General features: G+C 44.1%; 1 protein-coding gene across 8 annotated transcripts in view; it reads left to right on the top strand.

Annotated features, from left to right (window-relative positions):
* lrp1bb (low density lipoprotein receptor-related protein 1Bb) overlaps nucleotides 1-18,454 on the top strand; it is a 270,260-nt gene that overhangs the window by 130,684 nt on the left and 121,122 nt on the right. For all 8 annotated transcript variants that reach the window (XM_026144139.1, XM_026144138.1, XM_026144140.1 and 5 more), the window contains 6 exons: nucleotides 9,877-10,096; nucleotides 10,745-10,934; nucleotides 12,017-12,139; nucleotides 12,429-12,572; nucleotides 14,086-14,211; nucleotides 15,028-15,141. In XM_026144139.1, the coding sequence (XP_025999924.1) occupies nucleotides 9,877-10,096; nucleotides 10,745-10,934; nucleotides 12,017-12,139; nucleotides 12,429-12,572; nucleotides 14,086-14,211; nucleotides 15,028-15,141 (917 nt within the window). The remainder of the gene's footprint in view (nucleotides 1-9,876; nucleotides 10,097-10,744; nucleotides 10,935-12,016; nucleotides 12,140-12,428; nucleotides 12,573-14,085; nucleotides 14,212-15,027; nucleotides 15,142-18,454) is intronic.

The following is an 18,454-nucleotide window of genomic DNA, read 5'->3' on the forward strand; positions in this document are numbered from 1 at the left end:
CACAAAATAAACGTTTAACATATTTTCAGGCGAGAATGTAGCTGTGTAAACCTCAAATATCGGCTCAGTTTATCAGGACACCACATATTTTCAAAAGCGCTCCGACGTTTTTGGAGACATCTGTTACCCACTAGCTCGTTAGCGAGCCGGGGGCTAGGCTCACTAGCGCCGTGAGAACACCGGACTCCCCGCAAATCGTTTTCAAACCCACCGCTGTCTTTCGCTACTCGGGTTAAATATATATGAGTCACTTAGATAACTTAAAATGTTGTTTGGCTTTTTTCAGTATTTTATTTGTTCCTGAGTAAATCGGTTTGTCTGAGATTAAAGTTATAGTTTTTACACAGCTGAATAAACGTCAAGCAGACAGCTGATTATCAGAAGTGTGAGATGCTGGAGAATTTACTCCGGTGTCCTGTTATATTTTAGATAGCAAGGAGTTTATTAAACTTCACCGAAACAATCTGCAAATTTCATTAAAGTTTAATAAACTATCATCTTGTCTTTATTTTTAGTTAGCACAGACCTTAAACACTTAAAGCTGTAAGCTAATGATAGTTATATAAGAGCAGATGCTGCTGGTGCAATAAGCTGTAGTTTTACGTCTAATGGATGATGATCTGATTAGTCGACTAATCGCAAAAATAATCGGTGACTAGTCGACTATCAAAATAATCGTTTGTGGCAGCCCTATATGTAATAACGTGGCACGGTCTATACATTTTTTAGCAAACAGTACAGATTATTAGAAACTAAAAGTAATGCTGCAAATTCTAGTTTTTGTCATGTTTGCTTCTGGATAACTTGCAGATTTAAATGAAAATATGAAACGTGGACAATTCAGGTCTGTGTTTAAGTCAGCTGTGAACCGTCTTCTACTATAACGGTGAAAATGCCACGATGTCTGATTTCATGCCCGTGTTTGCCGTTCTGCATGTAGCCATATGTGTGTCTGCATGTTGAGTGGGGAGCCGGGGTGCTGTGAATAATTCATGAAATCGTAAAGATGACTTTGAGACAGTGGGAGTCTTCATTCAGCCCCATCTCTGATTCTGTTTCATCATCTCTTTGCCAAGCTCTCTATCATTGATGAGAAACAAGGGGCCACGTGGCTCAGCCAGGAATCCTCAAAGAGAAAATCTCTCGGGCACGGTTACTGGAGAAAAGACCTGTCGAATTATTGACCCAATCGTGTTTCACATACCACTGGTCCTCCGGGAGCTGTTTTCTCGACATACAGAAGCTACACTGAAGCACTTTGGTTGAAAATATGGACCGTCTGACTTTGACGTCTAGTAAAGCTTAGCTTGAGAAGCCTGAAATGTTTCTTAAGCCCCGACAACTGAAGTCCAAACACGTGTCTGATTATCTGCTTTTAAAATATGGAGAATCTAGTTTGTATCCATTTCGTCTTCATCGGGGAAAACTTCAGATTTCTGACCTGGCGGAGGCCTTCCTGATTTCTTAGGTTTTTGCATGCTTGCATGTTTTTTAATGATGATGTCACTGACTTTGTTTCTCAGCTGTTTCTTTAGACTGTGGCTGCTTTTTGAGATCCTTGGCCATACTTCACTTTATCACACAGGTTTTATTTTCCATGTGTCTAAGTTCTCAGTCATCCAGCTTGTGGTAGATCTTAAAAAAGAAGGCAACCAAAAATGTTATTGAAATGTCTTCATAAACTCTAAGAAGACATCTTGTTACGACCCGTCTAGGGCCAGGCCATAACATGAATGAGGCACTCGCTTCCCTCCCCAAGACCCAAGCAGTCACACGCAACAAATCCGTTAGATGTGAAGTGATTTATTTACAAGGTGAATAAAGAGAACCAAAACGGGAGTGTCAACACTTCAGGGTGAGCCAAGGCCAAAACAATAAACAAAACAAACCTACACAAATCCCGCACCCCTGACCTCACCAAAATAAAGTCAAAATAAAGACAGAGTCTGACCTCCTTAACTAACTCAAAACAGGAGAAAACGGGTGATCAAAAGAAATGGCAGCTCACCCCTACCCACTCCACTTCCACAACTTTCAAGCGTATACTGCAGCCAGCGGCTACCACAGGACTACTGCTGGGTGATGAGGAGAAACGCGAGGGCCTCTCCCGCTGTAGCACTCCAGCCTCCTTTTAATGGGCGGGTCCTCCAGCTGGATCCAATCACGCCGGGGCAGTATATCCACGCACCAATCGGAACAGGGCCCTGGCACAGCTAAATTAACATAGAAAAAACACAACACCTGCACAAACAAACACATTCGTAACACCCCCTTCCATAAGATTTAAACAATCCTCCTATTGTTTAATTCCTAAACTACAAAATTGCTCTCGACAGGGCGTCCGCGATGATATTTTCCGTCCCTTTCTTATGCTTGATCTGCAGGTTGAAGTCTTGCAAAAGAAGGGACCAACGCATAAGTCTCTGATTTGAGTTTTGCATCTGGGAGAGAAATACCAATGGGTTATGGTCAGTGAACACTTGAACAGGGATAGAGCTGGATCCGATATACACCTCGAAATGCTGTAGGGCTAACAACAAGGCAAGGGCTTCCTTTTCAATGGTACTGTAGTTCATCTGATGTTTGTTGAATTTTTTTGAAAAGTAACAAATTGGGCGATCCACGCCGCAATGGTCTTCCTGCATAAGGACAGCTCCTGCACCAACCGCACTAGCGTCAACCTCGAGCTTGAAAGGGGACATGAAATTCGGGGCCGTAAGAACAGGGGAACTGCACAGTAATGCTTTCGCAGACTCGAAAGCAGTCTGACAAACAGGCGTCCACACAAAAGGCTTCTTCGGACTGATCAAATCGGTGAGAGGAACGACGACAGTGGCAAAGTTCTTACAAAACCCTCTATAATAACCACACATTCCCAGAAATCGGCGCAGCGCCCTTCTCGTTTGTGGGACTGGAAACTCAACGATCGCCTGTATTTTCGCGGTCACCGGCAGTATCTGTCCCTGACCCACCTGTTTTCCCAGATATGTGATGGTGGCTCTGCCAAATTCACATTTGGCTAGGTTCAACGTAAGCGAGGCCTCCTGAAAACGGCTGAAAACAAGAGAGAGTGTTTGTAAGTGGTCAGACCAGGTGGATGAGTAAATGACAACATCGTCCAGGTAGGCATCGCAGTTATTCACGTCCGCCAGTACTTTGGCCATAAGGCGCTGGAAAGTAGCGGGTGCATTACGCAACCCAAACGGCATAACCGTATACTGGAGAAAATGATCTGGCGTGACAAAAGCAGATATTTCAGAGGCTCTGGGAGTTAAAGGTACTTGCCAGTAACCTTTTAACAAATCAAGTTTGGTTACAAACGATGCCGATCCCACTCTATCAATACAATCCTCCATTCTAGGAAGAGGAAATGAATCAGGTTTGGTAACAGCGTTAACCTTCCTGTAATCATTACAAAACCGAGGAGTGTTGTCGGATTTTGGTACTAGCACACACGGCGAACTCCATGCGCTGGCGCTCGGAAAGGCTAAACCGTGTTCTAAGAGATAGTCAACTTCCTTCTGCATTATCGCCCTTTTCACTGGGTTCACTCGGTAAGCATGTTGCTTAATCGGTTTATGTCCATCCACATCAATATCGTGGCACAGGACCGCAGTTTGACGAGGGTGATCAGAAAAAAGTGATAAGTTCTTTTCTATCAGATCAGTGATGTCAGCTCGAGCGGGTTCAGACAGGTGGACTAAATATGTGTCTAAATCATTTAAGATCTCCGAATTTTTCAACCGGCCGCTACCCAGCGCTTCACTTTTCTGGAGTAGCCCGTCATCAGAGGGTTCATAGGGAGAAACAGTACTAGCGGCGCACACTGGAGACGGCGCACCCGAAGGACTCCTCGAGTGAAACGATTTTAACAGATTAATATGACAAACCCTAGACTTTCTCCGGCGGTCTGGGGTCTGGATCACATAGTTGTTGTCACTGAGTTTTTGTTCCACCACATATGGGCCAGCGAACTGAGCTGATAAGCTGGACCCTACCACAGGCAACAACACCAACACTTTCTCACCCGGCTGAAAACTTCTGCAAACAGCTTTTTTGTCATAGCGAGTTTTCATTTTAGCTTGCGTATGTGACAGATTCTCTCGAGCTAACTGACATGCAAGGTGAAGCTTTTCCCGAAGTCCGCTAACATAATCCAGAACATTATGCTGAGTTTCTGACAACCACCTCTCCTTCAGAAGGCGGAGGGGACCGCGGACCACGTGTCCAAACACCAGATCCATCGGACTGAATCCCAAGGATTCCTGAGTGACTTCTCTGACTGCAAACAACAATAACGGCAGACCCTCATCCCATTCTCTATCCGACCCCGCGCAGAACTTGCGCAGCATAGCTTTGAGGGTTTGATGGAATCTTTCCAGAGCACCTTGACTTTCCGGGTGGTATGGACTGGATTTTACATGTTTTATGTGCAACTCCTCCACGACCTGTGCAAACATTTTTGAGGTGAAATTCGTTCCTTGGTCTGTTTGAACAACCTTTGGAAGCCCGAAAGTAGAGAAAAATTTAAGTAGTGCTTTTAGCACCGGTTTTGCTTTCAGCGTGCGTAGTGGAATTGCCTCTGGGTACCTTGTTGCTGAACACATTATTGTAAGTATGTATTGGTGTCCGGATTTGGTTTTTGGCAGGGGACCCACACAATCCAATATTACTTTTTCAAACGGCTCTCCTATTACTGGAATAGGATGTAACGGAGCAGGTGGAATGGGTCTATTAGGTTTCCCCGCCATCTGACATGTGGTACAGGTACGGCAATATGCCACCACATCAGCTTTCAACCCTGGCCAAAAGAAGTTGCGCAACACCCGATGATATGTTTTGTTCACCCCAAGATGTCCAGCCATGCTGGCATCATGCGCTAAGCTAAGCACCTGCCCTCGATGTGGCTTCGGCACCACCACCTGCGTAGCACCAGACAAACCACACCGGTCAGAGGACCACCTCCTCATAAGAACTCCATCTTGCAAAAAATAAGTGGGTGATTCACTTCCTGCACTCTTAGCTGCAGATAGAAAACAGGGAGCCAGTGATGAGTCATTCTGCTGAGCAGTTATCAATGCATCCCTATTCAATTTCTCATCCAGCTCTGGCATCAGTTTTGTCACATCATTTCCGCTTGCTATTCTGCCACTCTCACGGCTGGGAGATTTTCTTTCGTCTAGCGTCGCCATAAACGTGTCAGCAACATCCACAACATCATCAAATTTGCGCGATTGCGCACGAGTAATAGCACAAACAGGAAACACACTTGATAAAGGGGCGGCAACATCAGTGACAGAAGAAATAGGCGTTTCCACCACTTCAGGCGGTGGGAAAACTGTCCCACCAGCCAAGTCATTTCCTAAAATAAACGAAACCCCTTTAATCGGCAACTGGGAACTCACCGCAACTTTGACATGCCCCGTTTTCACGGGCGAATGTAAATGGACTTTGTGTAACGGCACCCGAAGAACGCTCATCTTAATTCCCCAAACCAACACATCCGAATCACAAGCAGTTTTATCTGACAATGGTAGTACACTATCCAACATAAACGACTGATGCGCACCCGTGTCCCGAAGAATAGTAACAGGCACTTTGTCCCCCTCTTCTCCCGTCACAGAAACAAAGCCTTTCGTGATGAACGGTTTAAAACGTGGCTCTATTTCTGCATCCACATGGTGCAAATCACGGGTGAGAGTGGAATGCGATTTAGGCAAAGGGACAACTTTGATGAGACCTACGCCCGCTGGATTTTTAGAGCCTTTGCGCTGCTCTTTCCTCCGGAGCGCAGGACAGACAGCGATTAGATGTCCGGGTCCGCGACAATAAAAACAGTCGCGATTAACACCATCCTCCTGTCTATCTTTCAGTCCTATCTTTGGGGACTTTATTTTCCTTTCCTGTCCCACCCTAGTATTCTGTGAGACAGCGGCTGAAAATATAGTTTTGTGGGTGAGAGTGAACTCATCAGCCATCACTGCCGCTTTAGCAAGTGAGGTCACCTTTTGCTCATTCAGATAAATAACTACTTGGTCCGGCAAACATTTTTTGAATTCCTCTAACAAAAGAAGCTCTTTCAGCCCCTCGAGATCCTTTACTTTACTGGCCTGCAACCATCGTTCAAACAAGCGACTCTTTTCACGGGCAAACTCCACAAATGTCTGATTGGCGGTTTTTTCACACTTCCTAAATTTTTGACGGTAGGCTTCTGGGACAAGCTCATATGCCTGCAACACAGTCTTCTTCATGACGTCATAATCCAGGCTATCTTCAATTGATAAACTGGTACACACCTCCTGGGCTTTACCAACCAATTTGCATTGTAACAGCAGCGGCCAAAATTCCTTCGGCCAACTTAACGCGGCCGCTATACGCTCAAAAGCGTTAAAATAGGAATCCACTTCGGCCTCACGAAACGGGGGAACCAGTTTAACGTGTTTGGTGATGTCAAAACCTGTCGGGACCGCGGTGGACGTACTAGGATGACTAGAGGCAGATGTGGAGGGCTTTCGCTCCAGCTCCAAAGCTCTGACACGGAGGTGCATTGCTTGTACCTCAAGCTCTTTAGCACGGGCTTCCACCTCCCTAATACGGAGGGTCAAACGGAGATCTTCCGTAGACCGCACCGCCAGGGGTTCCCCGGCCGTACCAGACTCAGCTGCTTCAGGCTTCACCCCAGCAGCATCAGAGTCCGCCTCGGCTGTGTCAGAGCCCGCCTCAGCCGCATCAGAGTCCGCCTCGGCTGGTAGCACGTTAACAGGCCCTTTGGCATCCGACCCCGGCTCAGCCTCCGGAGCCACCTTCACACCCCCGCCATCAGGCTGCTCTACAGCTGCCTGCGGGGCAGGAAGGATGCCTCGCTCCACCAGCTCTGCACACAAAGCGTCCCTAACCTCCGCTTTGCGGGCACCATAGGACACTTGAATATCATAACAACTAGCAATGATAAGCAAATCCGCTTTCCTGCACTTCACAATTCTATCCCACGAAGGCGAAGTAACAAAATCATCCAAAGAAAACTCCATAATTCCACACACCTACCACCCCCACACCCAAGAAAACCGCCAACAGACCAAACACACGCAAAAACCCACAGAAAAAGGCAGAGGACGAGCCCCCAATTCATGTTACGACCCGTCTAGGGCCAGGCCATAACATGAATGAGGCACTCGCTTCCCTCCCCAAGACCCAAGCAGTCACACGCAACAAATCCGTTAGATGTGAAGTGATTTATTTACAAGGTGAATAAAGAGAACCAAAACGGGAGTGTCAACACTTCAGGGTGAGCCAAGGCCAAAACAATAAACAAAACAAACCTACACAAATCCCGCACCCCTGACCTCACCAAAATAAAGTCAAAATAAAGACAGAGTCTGACCTCCTTAACTAACTCAAAACAGGAGAAAACGGGTGATCAAAAGAAATGGCAGCTCACCCCTACCCACTCCACTTCCACAACTTTCAAGCGTATACTGCAGCCAGCGGCTACCACAGGACTACTGCTGGGTGATGAGGAGAAACGCGAGGGCCTCTCCCGCTGTAGCACTCCAGCCTCCTTTTATTGGGCGGGTCCTCCAGCTGGATCCAATCACGCCGGGGCAGTATATCCACGCACCAATCGGAACAGGGCCCTGGCACAGCTAAATTAACATAGAAAAAACACAACACCTGCACAAACAAACACATTCGTAGTTTCATAGTGCCATATTTTTCGGACCATAAGGCGCATTAAGCAAAACAAAACAATCAAATAAGTCAAACTTTACTCAGCTCATTCTTCTTGCTTCCTCCACTTGTGTACCATTGATTCATTAATGCTGAATTCTCTGGCAGCTGCTCTATTCCCATGTTGTTGCAGTATATTAATGACTAACCTCGTATTGTGGATGGATTATCTCAGTTGTTCTCCTGACTGAAGTTTGGTCCGTTTACAGCATCCTGCCATGCGATTACATTTGTCCCTAACCATCAGGAACCCTCACGTTAACTTTTAGCGAAAAAAGTTAGCGTTCATCCTCCAGCTTCACTGTTTATGCTATGCTAACATAGCTGTGTAGCTAGCGGTCACGTAGCACATCATTATATAGCAGCTAGCCCAACTTCAGTAACCCTACAAACGTCACTGCTGTTTAGTTTTCTGTCTTCATTTATGTTGGAAGTGATAGCAGAGCTGTACGATGTAATTTTTCAGAAATCTCTCAGTCAGAACATGCTATATCATGTTTAGGTATCATGCTATATCAAGCTAGCGAGCTAACTTCCTGCTAACTTCTAACTCAGTTACATTTAATAAATCCTGTTTTCATGGATGCCTGGATGTTAAACTTAATTGTTACACCTGGTAAAGCAGCAACGCTGATCGTTTTATTAAAGATGAAAGAATTTAGACAGTTTTTAACTCTCAGTGATGCCGCAGTGTTCGTTTGTCTTTGGGACCTGAAAGTGACAGAGTTTAGGACCCAGATTCCTCCGTGAGGCTCCTGACTACGGTAGCCATAATGCTCCTACAATCAGTGTTGCCAACTTAGCTTTTTTTTCTAAAAAAAAGTCGCTAAAAAAAGACGTGAAAGCGCGTATCGCTTTTACTCTCAACAAGCAGCAGGTGCTGTAACGCAGTCAGTTCTTCTTTTACTCTTATGCTGTTTTGTGGATCACAAGGTTTAAAACTACTTATAAACACACACACACAAAGTAACTCCACCAGAGCGCCTATTTCAGGTCACTTTTGCCGGTCCAAGCCCGGGTAAAGGAGCAGGGTTGGAATTGTGACATTAAAAAAAACAATAATTGCTAAAATAAATTTAATTTGTAGTTCTAAATAAACTCTAAATGCATTTAGGACGTTTTTTACTCACTTTATGTCTCTTCCACGATGTTATTTCTCTCTCCAACAACATAGGTTACAATTAGATTAGCATGACCAATTATGCAAATTAGGCGATGACGTCATTTAGCGACTTCTAGCGACTTTTAGGACAGCCAATAGCAATTTTCTTTTCTGAGGAGTTGGCAACACTGCCGACAATCCATCAAGCGGTGGCTTCGTAGCTTACCAAAGTCATACTAAAACGTTTTTGACAGATGTTTGAGCACCGTGTAGCACATAAAATCGGTTCGAGGTCAGTAAGCACAACCAGAATTCATAAATAAGGCGCAATGTTGATTTTTGAGAAAATTAAAGCATTTTAAGTGCGCCTTATTGTGCGGAAAATATGGTAGTAATCAGGGCTGGGTGTGGCAAGAAAACTCAGCTTAGCAATGACGTTTTCACTGAGAGCCAGGTTTAAAGCTTTATTTCCCTTAACAAATGAAATCCCGATTTAAACTTTGTGTTTACTCGGGTTATCTTTGTGTTAGATTAAGATTTGTTTGATCTGAAATATGCAAGTGTGACAAATAACAAAAAGAAATCAATAAAAACAGGAAGGGGATAAATACTTTTGTAATGTGTTTGTCAGTACAGTTTGTGTTCCCTATAATGTTGCCTGCATGAATCAAACTGCATGAGAAAGATTCAGTGCCGGAGCCTCCCCATGGGCACTCGGAGCAAACCTCTGAAGACACTGTGACAAGAAATAGATCATTTTGAGAGAAGCTTGCAGATGCTGTCACATCTTCTGATTGATAAGTAATCAAAGCAGGAGGCTGCTTGTAGAGGGAGCAGCGAGCAAAACCATTTAACATCAGCGTGTCAGAAAGTAAGGGCAAAGATGAATGGGGAGCAGACGGCTGAAATGAACTGCTTAGTTTGAATATGAGGTGTGATCAGTGTCAGCGACAGCAAGTTGTGATCTACAGATGCCACCGATGCCGTGACACTGTTTGCTTTATCTCGCTGCTGGCACTGTATGTGTTCAATTCTGTGTGTGGTAGCTGGATGTACTGGACAGACTGGGAGGAAGATGAGGTCAACGACAGCATAGGGCGGATAGAAAAGGCCTGGATGGACGGATCCAACCGCCGCATTTTCGTCACCTCCAACATGCTGTGGCCCAACGGGCTGACGCTGGACCACAGCAGCAGCACGATGTACTGGTGCGACGCCTACTACGACCACATCGAGAAGATTCACCTAAATGGGACAGGAAGAATGGTATGTTACAGGCTTTCTTCTCAGGTGGTTATTAAACCGAGTTAGTCCACTTTAACAGAGTTTAACAGAGGGCCAGAAGGTGGACTTTAAATCACGATTTAAGTTCAAGATTGGGATCGTTTGTAGACCAGCTCATTCTCATTTTTTTAGAATAATAGCATTTGGAAGGCAGTCGATTAATTTAGAGGCTACATTGTTGCCATGTTAAGGTTTGATCGACTGCGGATGAAAGCATCTGTCCCTTCTGGTCAGTTGTAAGGCTGTTTTCTGCACACGCTTCTTGCATTTCAGGGTTAGTGTCTACGTTTGCAGCAGTGCGACGCCTGAAACCTGCTCCTCTTCCCACAACAAGCATCCTTTCATCCCCATCCGCTCATCGACTCTACTGGCATATCACGCTAATTAATTATTTGCAAATGCTGTTTAATCAATGCCAAGATTCTAGCAAACATTATTATAAGCAGACGTTTCTGTGTGAATAAATTTGTGCAGTGAAATTGAATCACATTCATCATATACTGCCATCAAATAATCTTTAAGCCTGTATTCAAACAGCCAGACGCCCGTTTGAGATGACTGATTCCTCTGACGGTGTCTGTCTGTCGCTCTGAACTCGTGACCCTACTGACTGTTTGCTTCATGTTGCAGGTGGTGTACAGCGGGAAAGAACTAAACCATCCGTTCGGAATCTCTCATTACCGCAATTTCATCTTTTGGACCGAGTACATGAACGCTTCGGTGTTCCAGCTGGACTTGACCAACGGCGATATCACTCTGTTGCGGAGCGAGAGGCCGCCGCTGTTCGGCCTGCGTGTCTACGATGCGCAGAGTCAGCAAGGTTGGCTGCTTTCTCTTCATTTAGTCGTCATCCCGCCCTGACACAGAAAGTGGCTGTTTTGCACTGGAAATAGAACCTCCCCCTCCTGTGAATTCAGACATTTATAGCTCCTATAGCACTTTCCTTAATGGAGAGCACTTTATAAGATATATACACCAGAAAGTTGCGTATATGCCTATTGCTCTCAAATTTCACGGTATAAACCGGCACATTGATCAGCAGTGACAGTAGCTTTCAAATCACTTTGGGCTCCACTTTATGAAGTTAAATAAGATGACCAAGGTTTGGATGTCTTTGCTCTCTGCTGTAACAAATGATGATGGATTCCCGCTGTTAGCATGCTGAAAAGCAGAGATAGCAGAGGCATGGAACATGTCAGCAGAGAGCTTCGCTGGCCTCACAGGACGTCTTGCTTTTTGCTTCACATTAGGTCAATGCTGTTGTGTTGCTCTGAATGCAGAGGCCGTTGCAGTTAAAAGTCACTGTACTCTAAAAACTCTCACTTGGACATTAAAGTGGCTGCTATATGCACAGCCTCGTTCACGCCATGCAGAGACGTTTCTCTTTTGTTCATGCCACTGAATAGATTAATTGGCTGTCCGGTACTCTGAGTATTACTGATTGGCTCTTACAAAACCCAAAGCTTTATCTCATTGGCTCAGGCACTGCCTTTGGGTTCTGTGTTAAATGAAAGTGACAAAGGTGTCTCATGCCTTAACTTGATATGTGACTTTTTTCGATTGGAGAATGTCAGCTTTGTCCCGAAAGACAAATTATTCCTCCGAGAATGATAAAAATGTCAAATGTCTTTCACCCACACCGTTCCCAATAATTCACCTGACGTATGCTTATAGATCTCGCGGCATACACCTGGCATGTCTCTCTATGTGGGGGGAAAAGCTTTTGTACCAATGAAATGATTTATTTTGCTGCATTTAAAGGGTTTCCAGAAACTCTGATCTTTATTTCACAGATGGGAAAAAAAGGGGAAAACCAGGATAATACGGAGCTTAAAGTCAGCTTAGAAAATGTCGCTTTAAATGAGCAAGACACCATGCTGTGTTTGGGTTCTGTTTCTCCAGGTGACAACGCATGTAGTGTGAATTATGGGGACTGTACTACCCTCTGCCTCGCCATCCCAGGAGGGAGAGTGTGTGCCTGCGCTGACAACCAGGTTCTGGAGAAGAACAATGTCACCTGTGCAGGTAGGAGGACGTAATGAATCAGACGAGCCCTAAGATCAGGTTGTCCCAGTGTAGTGTAATCCTGCCGCGTCCTGTGGGACAGGCTTCTTTTCAAATCTGCTAATAAACAAGTAAATACAGCTGAGGGAGGATCCCAGTGGGTTCCCACGCATGTACACATGAGGTTATGAAACATTAACACATTGTGCATGCTCGTTATTCGTTTTATATGCCAATATTTTCCCCTTAACACGTATTTCTTAGAAGGTGCGGGGCTAAAATGGCGTTTTCTCACTTGTGTCTCTCTCAGAAGCTTCCAGCAGTAGTTTAGAGCCACAGCGATGCAAAAGTGATGAGTTCCAGTGCCGTAATCAGCGGTGCATTCGGGCCTTGTGGAAGTGTGACGGAGATGATGACTGTCTGGATGGGAGTGACGAGGAGATCCAGAGCTGCTGTGAGGATCTCGGAATTAGTCTGCAGGCAACACACTGCACGCTAGCATGAAAAATGCACTGTCTGAACAGACACTGTACACAGTGATGCGGCCAAGCAAGCAAAGCCTCAGCTTTTCAGGGCTAATTCCCTCTGGCTGTCAGCTGCTGTGTTCTTAAATGTCACTGAAGTCGGGGTGTAAAGTGCTCCCCCTCCTCCACTTTCTACGTGCGTCCTTCTACAAATCAGTCGTGTAAACTCGATGTTAGATGGTTAAACATGGACTTTATTCTTTTTATTATTATTGTGTTTCAGATGGCAGCAGCACATCTTAAATACAGACCAGCCCTCCACTCTGTGTTAGCCATGAACTTTGCAATGGGTAGAGTTACAGCATGCAGAGAAACACTCATTTCTTTAGTATGATTAATGAGCGGTGAGGCTTAATGAGTTAGAATTATCAAAGTTAATGTTAAATATTAGCACTGATTTTTTTCTCTTTTTCATGATAAAGTCGCCTCAAATAAAACAAAAATCAGGCACTAAAACCAAAACCAACCACAAATACACTTGAGACCACTAAAGATGATATAGAGACTCCATTACTCTCAATTAAAGGACGAACCACCGAGGAGAAACATAAATGAGATTCCTCACACTCTGAAACATTATTACTCCTTTTATGGTTTTTAGTGCGGCTTGTTGTTGTATCAGTATGAAATTAGTTACATTGTGACCTTAATTAAGTCTCAGTGAAAAGCTGCAGATATACTGTATAAACAGGAAAGAGGTCCGATATTAAATAATATTGAAACTGAGACTCTGTGACTGTGAAACACTCGGATACGTCCCAAGCCGGTCATAAAGATGGCAGCCACATCTATTATGTTCTAAAATAAAGCCGATTACAATCTGCTCGTTCCTTCTCTGAATTCAAATGTTTTTGGCCAGCCGTGTCTGTTAGTGTAGCTCCGCTGCTCTGCTGTTTGACAGCTGGACTTGACTTAATATTTATACTTTGTGAACTTAAATAATATGAAACCATATGAAACCAAAACTACAAAGAAAGCTGCAGTGCTGATGAGGTTTGTCTTACTTTAAAGTTTTCTCACATTGATCAAATGTGAGTAAACAGCTTGTGAAGCACACGCTACCTGACAAAATGATGATCATGCATATTTTTGACTGGCACAGTACGGTCTCAGGTTTGGTTGGCGTGCGTCAGATAATTATGACCTTGGCTTTTGCAGTTCCCTCCCCTCCAGCTTTATTAAAGACCAAATAACACAATAAAACCTCACAGGTCGACAGTTCAGCACCTTTTGAACCCAGACTGCTCTGAAGGCAGGTCACGTCAGCGCTGAGTGACTTCGTGACAGTTCTTGAGTGGGTGCTGTCTGCAGTTTAGATTCTGCAACACTACAACACTAACATGTTACAACATGCAGTATTTGTCAGATACATTTTTTCATTCTTGTGTTCGTTCATTTGATTTTATTGACTGATCTGCTTTTTGTGCGGTGAACTCTTTGCAGACAACCACACTTGTCCCCTCAATCAGTTCAAATGCAGCAACAATTGCTGCATCCCCAAACGATGGCTCTGCGATGGGACAAACGACTGCGGCAACAACGAGGACGAGTCCAACAACACCTGCTCAGGTACGCACGGGCTGCTTTCACGTCGGGTTTAGATTTGGGGAGTTTTGGATGTCAGTCGTGTGCCATCTGTCAGTGCTGCTCGTCTGTGCTCGCTGGCTCATTTTCAGTCGTTTCACATTTTATCAAATATGATTAATTCTATGAATAAACGCTGATGTGAAACCGGTGATTTCAGGAAAACGTAGCGTGGTTACAGGTGCTTCTCCGATCAGTTTTGAGGACCGTTCAGCTATGTAAACTTCTCATCTGCACAGTAGGCCATGAAACATTTGTCTCTGACGTCTTTTGATAAAAATGTTCTCACTTCAGATGTGCTTTATTCTCTAAGACTTGAACACTGGTGTCAGGTGCTGTCAAGGCAGCCGTCACTGTAATATTTTGAGGCTGTGAAGGAGCGGCGGTACTGTGCAATCAATCTCATTGTTTAAGGGCGTTCTAGTATCAAAGACTTGGAGCATCTACGAGGACACTTACAGCATATCGCATTAGTCGTACTTCTCCGGAGCTTTTTATCCTCAGAGGATCGATCGATGAGCATTAGCCAGAAGATGACGAATGTTCCCCCGTCGGTGGATTGACACGCGTATCCCACATCAGCTGCTGTCACGAGTGTGACCACCAGCACGTAACTGACGGCCCATCAGCAACAGCGCGTTTTCCACGCCCGTCTTCAACCGCGCGATTGAGTGATAAAGGGTTTGCGCCGGCCTTACATTGACATTTGGGTGATCTAGTGACCATTAGAGTTGTTGTGCAGCCGCTACACTGACTTATGCAGGTGCGATTGAATTAAGTGGCCTCTTTCTTCTTCCTCAGCCCAGCCCTGTCAGGCAGAGCAGTTCTCCTGCCAGAACGGACGATGTATACCTCGCAGTTGGAGCTGTGATCGGGAGGACGACTGTGGGGATAAGTCTGATGAAATATCATGCGGTGAGTCACGCGTGCTTTTCCCCAGACGTCACTCAAACGTCACTCTGTGTGTGACCGAGTACGTTTGTCTTGGCTCTGTTTGATTAACAGCAACATGATGATTTCATTAAACACAAGTAAAATCATTTGGGGTCATTTTCTGTTACTTCTCACATTTAATATTAGTGAGATGTTTTAACTCTACACTTTCAGGGCTGTAAATTTAATATGCTGAAATTTCAAAAATCTCTTTACAAATGTCAAATGTATACGATGCAGTTCCCACTTGGAGCTAAAAATATGTGCTAAGCTGTTCTCACTTCATAATATGATACAAGTTCTGCTGTTTTCACATTACTCTTTAATAGCACAGCATAGGGGAAATAAAAAAACACACAAGTACTTTTAAAAATATAATAAATTAATAAAATGTTGTTTTCTTTTTACAACAAAACAGCTCAGCTAGTGCGACAGGTATGAAAGAGATTTATGTAAAACAAATCAAACCAAAGCTAACAGACCTATGCAGCGTCTGTGCTGCTATACCTACACGGCTAGTGCAGTGTGGATGTTTGTACTGCTGCCTGTGGAGCTGCTGGAGGTTCAAAGACAAAGGAAGACTGATGCAGGGTGGATAGCAGGAAGCACAGGTGAACAATGTCAGCCAGCTGCCTGCTGAGGTAAAGGATTTTGTTTTAGTCAGTGGCTCCGGCCGGTCGGTGGTCCCTCGTTCGATCCCTTTAGTGTGGCTGCTTCCCAAAAGTAGCAGCTTAATGTCCAGGAGAGTTAAGGAGAGTAGAGAGATTTTGATCTGCTGGACAGTTTTAATGCAGTTTGAAAACATGAAGGTAGAAGAAGCTCAGAAGACATTTAACAACTGCAAAATCATTGTGCATTTTTGTGACGTTTTAGAAAGGCGCTGCTTCATTCAGTGGACAGAGAGACTCAGTTATTGATGCTGTGTTCTCTGGACCAAGACCTAGACATGTCCTCACAAATGGCAGCAGCTTTGGTGGGTGGTGCTGGGTACAGTAGCTCACTGTTCTGTAGTCATGTCTCAGTGGTATTATACAATCTGTCAGCTTCACTTAGGGAAAGTTGTACTCTGTGTTCTGGGCTAATCCTAGAAGGCATAATAAAAATACATGGCATGCCATTATGACCCGAGCGCTTTGAGCTCTTTGAAGATGTATTTAACCTTTTATTGAAGCAGGGGAAAGGATGTCTGCAGCTACAAATTTCATACGTTTTCATCAGCGATGCTGAATTGGAAGCATACGTTTAAAAGGAGGTTTTAAGACTCGCTTTAATCACTATTTGTATGAAATCAGCCTTTAACAGTGATCGATGTTTGCCAAATGCTGCAGCGTGCTGTATCGCCTCAGCCTCCCTTTGTGTGTCCTAAGCCGCTTCAATATGCAGTCACAAACAGCCGGGTTGTAAGCAGTAATTAAAGTTCATGCTCGGCTTCATTCAATCATAATCAAGCTGTGCAGCAAAACATATTCTCTCCCGTACTGCTGTCTGAGCTTCCTCAGGCATTACTTCTCTGCAGGCGCTGCTCTGTGCAGCTCTGGCAGCTCACTTAGCTTCAGTGGAGCTACTGTGGGTTTAGGAACACCTGAAGCTCAGTGGTGGCCGCCTTAGAGATTGATACTAATTTGGATTTTGTTTGTCAGTAGTTTAGTAGTTGTCACACACCGTCTTCTACTGGGCGCTCGGTTCGCTCGCTGCTCTGTTCGCCGGCATTATTTATGGATGCCGGTGTTTTATTTTTAACAACGCTCACTGTTTACTCGAAACCTTCATTATTTATGTATGTCTCGTCTTCATTTTTAACGAATGTTAAATTCCAGCCAGACATGTGCCGTCGCTGAAACCTGACATTTTTGAGGAAAGCATCCTGTAGGACAGAAATATTATCTGTCTCCTCTGCAGCGCCTAAAAGTATTTCAGTCAACAAATCATTTCAAATATAGGCCTGTGTTTTATACTCAAGTCAATAAAGCTTCAGGCATCCAGGAATCATATCTCCGAGTCAGAAACACGGCTGGTGTCTGATGGGAATGAAAACGTTAACCTGACATTGTCACAATGTCACCTGCACACAGAGTCCACCGGACACTGTTTGATTATTCAGTCTTTTTCTAATTGTATCGTCATGAAACGTAATGTTGAACCGAGACGGAGCTCCTGGGTTTTTGCTGTTTCTCTGACTGCTGGTACAGTCTGACCTGGGACGTCCACTCCTGGAGGGACTGTGTTAACACCAGAGATGGGCAGTAACGCGTTACTGTAATCTGATTACTTTTTTCAAGTAACGAGTAAAGTCAGGGATTACTATTGCAAAAACGGTAATTAGATTACTGTTACTTTCCCGTAGGAACGCTGCGTTACTGCGTTACTAAAACCGTGATTTTTTTGCGAGAATGTCTCATGACAGTGACGTAAGCGAGTGCGACGTTCGTGACAACAGCTGTGTGCAGATCAACAGTGGATCATATATCGAGTGCAGAGAGAGTATGAGCGTGCAGCGTTTAAAGCGTGGAAGTACTGACCTTACTTTGAGTTTGATTCCATAAAAAGTGACAAAAACATTAGTGTCCGCTGTGCGTGGGAAGAAAACTTCTTTTTACAGCGAAAAAAACCCCTAAACTTCCAACAAGCACCGAGTAGCTACGACGTAATGGGAAACTCACAGAGACACTCGCGGATTCTTCCACTGACCGCGGCACACCTGCACCAGGGTAAACCTCCGCCTGCCCCACTCCTGCTTTACAGGTGAAAATAGAGCAACAGGACCGCTGAGTCTTTGACTTTATTTATTTTCTGCTGTGTTTTACTTGCATCTATTTGAAAGACTGAGTGTAAACACAAAAAAATATTTTATTTTATGTGCTGGAATGTGCAGAAAATAGCTTTAAATGTTAAACTAATTTCTTCCAGTCAGAGAATGTTGCAGATAATTAAATTTTTGCTTGATGCATAAAGTTAAAAGATTAAAACTAATAAAACAAGTTTTAAAAAGAGACTTTTCCATTTGATTACATTTTGTATGATGGATTATGCAGAAAAAGTAGAATTGGGCTGAAAGATCTATCACTTTATCACCTACTCAGGTTGTAAATCGTGTTTTTAAAAAGTAACTAAGTAACTAAGTAATTAATTACTTTTGAAAATAAGTAATCTGTAAAGTAACGGGATTACTTTTTTGGGGAAGTAATCAGTAATTAGTTACTGATTATGTTTTTCAAGTAACTTGACCAACACTGGTTAACACTAGCATGAATGCTTTTATATTAGTTCATCAGGTGAATGTGATGTTGTTACCCTC

Source organism: Astatotilapia calliptera, chromosome 16 (genome assembly GCF_900246225.1).
Source record: "Astatotilapia calliptera chromosome 16, fAstCal1.2, whole genome shotgun sequence".
Classification (NCBI taxonomy): domain Eukaryota; kingdom Metazoa; phylum Chordata; class Actinopteri; order Cichliformes; family Cichlidae; genus Astatotilapia; species Astatotilapia calliptera.